The 9,072-nt window shown below is 43.9% G+C and overlaps 1 protein-coding gene across 1 annotated transcript in view; it reads left to right on the top strand.

Annotated features, from left to right (window-relative positions):
- LOC129706056 (dnaJ homolog subfamily B member 9-like) overlaps window positions 1-3,489 on the top strand; it is a 5,391-nt gene extending 1,902 nt beyond the window's left edge. The window contains exons 2-3 of the mRNA XM_055650017.1: window positions 411-639; window positions 1,821-3,489. Of these exons, the coding sequence (XP_055505992.1) occupies window positions 423-639; window positions 1,821-2,260 (657 nt within the window). The 5' untranslated portion in view covers window positions 411-422 and the 3' untranslated portion in view covers window positions 2,261-3,489. The remainder of the gene's footprint in view (window positions 1-410; window positions 640-1,820) is intronic.
- The last annotated feature ends 5,583 nt before the right edge of the window (window positions 3,490-9,072 follow it).

Here is a 9,072-nt window from a genome sequence, read left to right as displayed (position 1 = left end):
CTGTGATCTCACTCTGTTTATGATGTACATTTAATCTGACTAGATTCTGCAATTTCCTGCCCCTCTCTCCCTTTCCCGAGTATACATGACCACCCTAATGTGTACAATCCTCAGATTCACTTTGGAACTAGAGCCACAGCAATGTAGCAACAGTGAGGCACTTGCTCAAATCATGATCAATTTAAACAACTCCATCTCTGCGTTATTGCTTATTTCACTGTGTCCTTTACGTTTTATCAGTGGAAAGTGACACAAAGTTTTTCCCATGATTTTGTTGGTAAACTGCAGCCCAATTGAGAGAGAGAGAGAGAGAGAGGGAGTGGCCTTTAGATCTGGTCTAATTAAATTAATGTTTTCATTAAGTGAATATTTCTGTTGTGCTACCAACGTAATATCCTTTTGTCTTGCAGGGAATCTTGACAATGGCAACAGCACAGTCTGTCTTTGCTTTCGCTGTCTGCATTCTGATGATATCAGAATTTATATTAGCAAAGAAAGATTATTATGAAATTTTGGGCGTGCCGAAAAATGCATCAGACCGTCAAATCAAGAAGGCGTTCCACAAACTAGCAATGAAGTACCACCCGGATAAAAATAAAGATCCAAATGCAGAGGCCAAGTTCAGGGAGATTGCAGAGGGTGAGTGTTGTAAACCGGTCTGTGTCAGGTGCTGTGAGTGCATCATCTACACATATTTAACATATTTATGCAGGAATTCCACAGCATCACGGAGCTGCCACCACAAAGTCGCAATCCCGGCCTTTGCTGATCTTTATTGAAGGCTCTCTGTAGCTAAGTTGTGAACCTTACTCACTGCTGAGATGGACCAAGGCTTGATTCCATCCCTGTAACATTACTCATTCCAGCCTAGTGTTGCTGTCCTGCCCGTACCACTGTGATTTGCAGACGCAGTTACCCCTGTATTCTGATGACCACTTCTACCTTCCATGTTGGAAAATTGCAGGCCTGCTGCTTCTGTATCTATTCCTTACCTGGTGGCGAATAAAAAAAAAAAAATCCTTCCCTTGCAATACTAACCTACTATTGAGTCAGATGGCACAGAAACAGATTCTTCAGCCCAGCTCATCTATGATGCCCCATCCAAGCTACTCCCATTTTCCCACATATTGCCCATATCCTTCATAGTAAGCCTGAAGATAGATCCCTACCGAAACGTCACCTATCCATGTTCTCCACAGATGCTGCCTGACCCGCTGAGTTACTCCAGCATTTTGTGTCTCTTCAGCTAATTGTCACCTTGGTCTTATTGCCCTTCTCTAGTTTTAGTTTTAGAAATACTGTGCAGAAACTGGCCCTTCGGCCCACTGAGTCCGTACCGACCAGCGATCTCCGCACATTAACACTATTCTACACCCACTAGGGACAATTTACATCCACACCAAGCCAATTAACCTACAAACCTGCACATCTTTGGAATGTGGGAAGAAACCGAAGATCTTGGAGAAATCCCAAACAGGTCACGAGGCAAACGTTCAAACTCCGTACAGACAGCACCTGCAGTTAGGATCGAACCCCAGTCTCTGGTGCTGTGAGGCAGCAACTCTACTGCTGCACCACCATGCCGCCTACTATTATTATTACATCTTACAATACATCTTACTATGAAGGCCATTAATAGAAATGAACTAACTTTGATAGAAATATATTTTGTCTGTTTCTGTGTGAGTGAGTTGCATGCATCTTTGCAGTTTACTGTTTCTATGTTAGAGTTGCGTGTCTGTTTACTGTTTGGGTGTGTAAGTTGCGTGTATGTTTGCAGTTTGTCTCTGTGTAACTGAGTTACGTGCATCTGTTTGCAGCATACGAGGTCCTATCGGACGAGAGGCAGAGGAAGGAGTATGATCAGATGGGTCCTCGGTTCTTCAATGCCGGCCGTGGTTCCCACCAAACTGGTTCTTTTAACTTTAAGTTTGACGACTTCCTTAAGGACTTTGACTTTGACTTCAGCCACCGAGCACAAGACAAGAAGCACTTCAACGCTCACTTCAGGGCACACCAGGAAGCTCACAACGCACACCGCTTTTCCTTTGGAGACAGACAGTTCCCTTTTGGAGGTGGGATGTTTGACGACGTGTTTGAAGACATGGAGAAGATGTTCTCCTTCAGCAACTTTGGCAGCACGCACAAGCACACAGTGAGAACTGAGAAGTTTCAGACCACTGGCAAGCAGCAGTGCAAGACAGTCACACAGCGCAGAGGCAACATGGTGACCACCTACACCGACTGTTCAGTGCCCTAGCCGCCCTGAGGCCCGCTGTAACCCACACACAATCGCTAACTTGCACAACAACCAATGTTTTCCTCTTAGTTTGTGTGGCCCTTTTATAGAAATGTATTGGGTGCAATGAACTAAATTAGGCTAGAAATCGTACTTAGCAGAAGCATACACTTTCTTAGTAAAATTCCAAATAAAGAAAATAACACAATAGTAAGAACAATTATAATCAGAGCTAGCTCAGCAAGTGAAGTAACAGGTTGAAATGAAATGATGGAGGTTGTTCTGTAACATGGCTGCATTTATTGCATGTAGGTTTGAGGGCAGATCTTGTAACTGGGTTAAAGGAGAGACGGTGTTGTGATGTAACTGCGTTACCTGTTCACTGACTTGCCCGGTGCTTCATGTGAGCTGTAGCTTCCCACAATCCCATCTCCACCTCAATGCTCATCCCATGCCTTATTGCTTTTGTTTAACAGGTTAAAGGGTTTGCAGACTTGGATTTGTTACCTTGCCATGATGTTTTGGGGCCTTTGATTTGAACACGATTGTTCTACAAATGCAGACCGATAGTAAGGAGTTTCCTTGTTTGAACAATAACTATTTGGGTGGCTAGAGAGAAATGCAGCATTTGACTGATTTGTTAATTTTGTGATATATATATAAAGTGGTTATAGACAGAAAGAAACTAAACGAAGGGTTAATTTCTGCAAAGCTCAAACAAACTACAAGCTGCTGAATAAAACTGCATTTTAGCAGTGCTTGGAATTTGCCTAAATGCATGTAACAAACAAAGCATACAACATTATAAAGCACAACATGCTTTTGTGTTTAGGTGGGGCCAGCTCTAACAAAACTAACAAAATTACATTCTTAAACAACAATGGATAGTTGTTCTGTTGTTAACCATTAACTGCAGTGTTCAGCAAATGTAACCATTTAAAATAAGAAAGTTGTACTTCCTCCAGTTTTAATGTGATTACCTGTTTTTTTTTGCCACGTGTCTTTTCTTGATTAATAAATCTTGATTACCTCATGTCACCGTCTGAAAAGGTGAGGTGAAGATGTACTGTCAGGTGCTCATGTCACCGTGAAGATGGGTGTACTGTCAGGTGCAATATTAGCATGCGGAGACCCGTCTCTGCATTACAAATGTTAAGTGGACTCTATAAGTTTATTAAAAATGGTCAACTCTCCAAAATGTCTGCACTTTTCCAAAATGCACTTGTTAAATAAATCCTGATGATAAGGCATTGCATTGTATTAAAATGAACACTTTTCCTCGTGGCTTCAAATTAGTTTAGTTTAGAGATACAGCGTGGAACCAGGACCTTCGGCCCATCGAGTCCGTGCTGACCAACGATCCCCACGCATTAACATTGACACACATTAGGGACAATTTACATTTATGCCAAGGCAATTAACTTACAAACCTGTATGTCTTTGGAATGTGGGAGGAAACCGGAGCACCCAGAAAAAACCCACGCAGGTTACGAGGGGAACGTACACACTACAGACAGCACACGTAATCAGGATGCAACCCGGGACTCTGGCGCTGGGAGGCAGCAGCTCTACCCGCTGTGGCGCAAGTACACTAGAATCTCTTCAACGTACACGGTGTAAGCTTGCTCATGGCCATTGCACTTGCCCAAAGTTTGAAGGAATTGGTGATCAAGCTGTTTATTTTCCAATGATTTTAAACATTGACAATGTTTGGTTTTAAACTGAATAAGGGGGGTGGGGTGTCGAATGGGATAGTGGAGGATGGAGTTAAAGGGAAAGGGTTTCTTAAATGTGTGAGCGTAGAGACGGAGGGGTGTAAAATGAGGGTAGAAGCAATAGGTAGCAAGGTGAAAAGTAAAAGTGGCAGGCCGGAAAATCCAGGGCAAAAAACAAAAAGGGCCACTTTTCAGCATAATAGTATAAGGGGTAAGTGTTGTAAAAACAAGCCTGAAGGCTTTGTGTCTCAATGATAGAAGCATTCGTAATAAGGTGGATGAGTTGAATGTGCAGATAGCTATTAATGACTATGATATAGTGGAGATCACGGAGACATAGCTCCAGGGTGACCAAGGCTGGGAGCTGAACATCCAGGGATATTCAATATTCAGGAGGGATAGACAGAAGGGAAAGGAGGTGGGGTAGCGTTGCTGGTTAGAGAGCAGATTAACGCAATAGAAAGGAAGGGCATTAGCTTTGAGGATGTGGAATCGATATGGGTAGAGCTGCGAAACACTAAGGGGCAGAAAACGCTAGTGGGATTTGTGTACAGGCCACCTAACAGTAGTGGAGTTGGGGATGGCATCAAACAGGAAATTAGAAATGCGTGCAACAAAGGCAAAACAGTTATAATGGGTGACTTCAATCTACATATAGATTGGGTGAATCAAATTGGCAAGGGTGCTGAGGAAGAGGATTTCTTGGAATGTATGCGGGATAGTTTTCTAAACCAACATGTAGAGGAACCAACGAGAGAGCAGGCTATTCTAGACTGGGTATTGAGTAATGAGGAAGGGTTAGTTAGCAGTCTTGTTGTGCGTGGCCCCTTGGGCAAGAGTGACCATAATATGGTTGAGTTCTTCATTAGGATGGAGAGTGACATCGTTAATTCAGAAACAAGGGTCCTGAACTTAAAGAAAGGTAACTTTGAGGGTATGAGACGTGAATTGGCCAAGATAGACTGGCGATTGATTCTTAATGGGTTGACAAATGTAGGTCCCTTGCATTCAGAAACGGGTGAATTGATCATGGGGAACAAGGACATGGCAGACCAATTGAATAACTACTTTGGTTCTGTCTTCACTAAGGAAGACATAAAAAATCTGCTGGAAATAGCAGGGGACCAGGGGTCAAATGAGATGGAGGAACTGAGTGTAATCCAGTTTAGCCGGGAAGTGGTGTTAGGTAAATTGAATGGATTAAAGGCCGATAAATCCCCAGGGCCAGATAGGCTGCATCCCAGAGTACTTAAGGAAGTAGCCCCAGAAATAGTGGATGCATTAGTGATAATTTTTCAAAACTCTTTAGATTCTGGAGTAGTTCCTGAGGATTGGAGGGTAGCTAATGTAACACCACTTTTTAAAAAAGGAGGGAGAGAGAAAACGGGGAATTACAGACCAGTTAGTCTAACATCGGTAGTGGGGAAACTGCTAGAATCAGTTATTAAAGATGGGATAGCAGCACATTTGGAAAGTGGTGAAATCATTGGACAAAGTCAGCATGGATTTATGAAGGGTAAATCATGTCTGACGAATCTTATAAAAATTTTCGAGGATGTAACCAATAGAGTGGATAAGGGAGAACCAGTGGATGTGTTATATCTGGACTTTCAGAAGGCTTTCGACAAGGTCCCACATAAGAGATTAGTATACTAACTTAAAGCACATGGTATTGGGGGTTCAGTATTGATGTGGATAGAGAACTGGCTGGCAGACAGGAAGCAAAGAGTAGGAGTAAACGGGTCCTTTTCACAATGGCAGGCAGTGACTAGTGGGATACCGCAAGGCTCAGTTCTGGGACCCCAGCTATTTACGATATATATTAATGATTTGGACGAGGGAATTGAATGCAACATCTCCAAGTTGGCGGATGACACGAAGCTGGGGGGCAGTGTTAGCTGTAAGGAGGATGCTAGGAGGCTGCAAGGTGACTTGGATAGGCTGGGTGAGTGGGCAAATGCATGGCAGATGAAGTATAATGTGGATAAATGTGAGGTTATCCACTTTGGTGGCAAAAACAGGAAAGTAGATTATTATCTGAATGGCGGCCGATTAGGAAAAGGGGAGATGCAACGAGACCTGGGTGTCATGGTACACCAGTCATTAAAAGTAGGCATGCAGGTGCAGCAGGCAGTGAAGAAGGCGAATGGTATGTTAGCATTCATAGCAAAAGGATTTGAGTATAGGAGCAGGGAGGTTCTACTGCAGTTGTACAGGGTCTTGGTGAGACCACACCTGGAGTATTGCGTACAGTTTTGGTCTCCTAATCTGAGGAAAGACATTCTTGCCATAGAGGGAGTACAGAGAAGGTTCACCAGACTGATTCCTGGGATGTCAGGACTTTCATATGAAGAAAGACTGGATAGACTCGGGTTGTACTCGCTAGAATTTAGAAGGTTGAGGGGGGATCTTATAGAAACTTACAAAATTCTTAAGGGGTTGGACAGGCTAGATGCAGGAAGATTGTTCCCGATGTTGGGGAAGTCCAGGACAAGGGGTCACAGCTTAAGGATAAGGGGGAAATCTTTTAAGACCGAGATGAGGAAAACTTTTCACACAGAGAGTGGTGAATCTCTGGAATTCTCTGCAGCAGAAGGTAGTTGAGGCCACAGTTCATTGGCTATATTTAAGAGGGAGTTAGATGTGGCCCTTGTGGCTAAAGGGATCAGGGGGTATGGAGAGAAGGCAGGAACAGGATACTGAGTTGGATGATCAGCCATGATCATATTGAATGGCGGTGCAGGCTCGAAGGGCCAAATGGCCTCTACTCCTGCACCTAATTTCTATGTTTCTATGTTTAGTGTACAAAATTGTGAGGGGAATGGATTGGGTAAATGCAGAGAGTCTTTTGCCCAGAGCAGTGGAATCGAGAACCAGTGTAGAAAGATTTGATAGGAACCTGAGGTGTGATCTTTTTACACAGAGGGTGGTGGGTGTATGGAACGAGCTGCTGGTAGTTGAGGTAGGGACTATTACAACGTTTAAGAAACATTTAGACAGGTACATGGATAGGGCAGGTTTAGAGGGTTATGGGCCATATGCATGCAGGTGGGACTAGTGTAGCTGGGACATGTTGGTCGGTGTGGGCAAGTTGGGTGGAAGATCCTGTTTCCATGACGTATGACTATCATTCGAGTGGGGCATCCCAGGACCATGCTCACGTTCTCAGTACTTCTATCGAAAACTAGAAGGGTCTTTGCCCCAGAAGGCTGTGGAGGCCAAGGATACTTTTAAGGCAGAGATAGATAGATTCTCGATTAGTACGGGTGTCAGGGGATATAGGGAGAAGGCAGGAGAATGGGGTTGAGGGGGAGAGATAGATCAGCCATGATTGGATGGCGGAGTAGACTTGATGGGCTGAATGGCCTCATTCTGCTCCTGTCACATGAACTTTATACCTGGGGTGCTATTGTCTAGCAGTGAGTGTCACAAGCATTTAATGCAACCTCCAAGATATTAGTGGTACATATTCTCACTTTTTGAATCAAATTATTAATTTTTCATTTTTTGTCCAGTCACGAGAATCAGGTCAAAGCAAAATATGATTGGAATTTCCAGATCGTTCTGCCTCGCTGGATTTTATTCTCCGACCTAGTCGTCAGGCACCAGTTCTACAGATTGCTGGTTAAAATGAAGGAGCCAGCATCAACTCATTCCTTGCTAATTGTGCAGATGGAGCTCGGATTTGTTCTAGCTGCTCGAATAGAACAGTACAGCCCAGGAACAGGCCCTTCGGCCCACCCTGCCTGTGCCGAACATGATGCCAAGTTCATCACGTATCTGTCTGCAGGTGATCCATACTCACGTGCCTATCTAAAAGCCCCTTAAACACCACTATTGCACCTGCCTTCACCAACCCTGGCAGCACGTTCCAGGCACCCACCACCCTCTGTAAACAAAACCTGCCCCACACATCCCCTTTAGAATTTGCCACTCTCGATTTCTAGCTATTGCCTGGACATTTTCACCCTGGGGAGAACTGTCTGATTGCAACCATACCCATTGCTCTCATACTTTTATATACATCTACCAGGTCTCCCCTTTAATCTTCAGCTGATTTGGTTGAAATCAGTTAACACAGCGCAGACTAGAAAACAAAGCTGGAACCTTCCTGGTACTTATTTTATGCTAGAAATACATATTTGATAATGAAACTACAGATTGATAGCAATTGGATATGTAACCTATCAACAATCGACAAGTTGCTTTTAGTAACATGACCTGTTTTCTATTTCTGGCATTTTCTATTACTATTTGAAATGTCATTAGATTACTAATATAGATATCCTATGCACAATTTGTTACACATGTAACTCACTGAAACTCTTTTCAACATCATCCGTATTTAATGTGTGGTAGTTGGTATTTAGATTTAATGTTGCGGGAAGTCCAGGACAAGGGGTCACAGTTTAAGGATGAGGGGGAAATCCTTTAGGACCGAGATGAGAAAAACATTTTTCACACAGAGAGTGGTGAATCTCTGGAACTCTCTGCCACAGAAGGTAGCTGAGGCCACAGTACATTGGCTATATTTAAGAGGGAGTTAGATGTGGCCCTTGTGGCTAAAGGGATCAGAGGGTATGGAGAGAAGGCAGGTACAGGATACTGAGTTGGATGATCACATTGAATGGCGGTGCAGGCTCGTAGGGCCGAATGGCCTCCTCCTGCACCTATTTTCTATGTTGCCATGTGTATCAAAGACCATCACTCATCCACCTGCCCATCACCCATCGCTCCATTCCCCACACATCCATGTGCCTATCCAAAAGTGTCTGAAACAGCATCTCGACCGCCTGCACACCACCCCCGGCAGCACGTTCCAGGGACTCACCACCCTCTGTGTAAAAAACACTTGTACACTCATCTCTTTTAAAATTTGCCCCACTTAATGCTCTTTGTCTTTTCCATCCTGGGATAAAGATTGCGACCGTCTTATCAATGCCCGCCATCATTTTATACACTTCCATCAGGTCTGCCCTCAGCATCCAGTGTTCCAGGGAAAACAATCCCAGTGTCTGACCTCTCCCTGTAGCTGATCCCCCCCTAATCCAGGCATCATACTGGTAAACAAAAATGCTGGAGAAACTCAGCAGGCGAGGCAGCATCTATGGAACGAAG

This window comes from Leucoraja erinacea, chromosome 19 (genome assembly GCF_028641065.1).
Source record: "Leucoraja erinacea ecotype New England chromosome 19, Leri_hhj_1, whole genome shotgun sequence".
Lineage (NCBI taxonomy): Eukaryota > Metazoa > Chordata > Chondrichthyes > Rajiformes > Rajidae > Leucoraja > Leucoraja erinaceus.
Note: the sequence above shows the minus strand (reverse complement) of the source record. Positions and strands in the feature narration are given on the sequence as shown.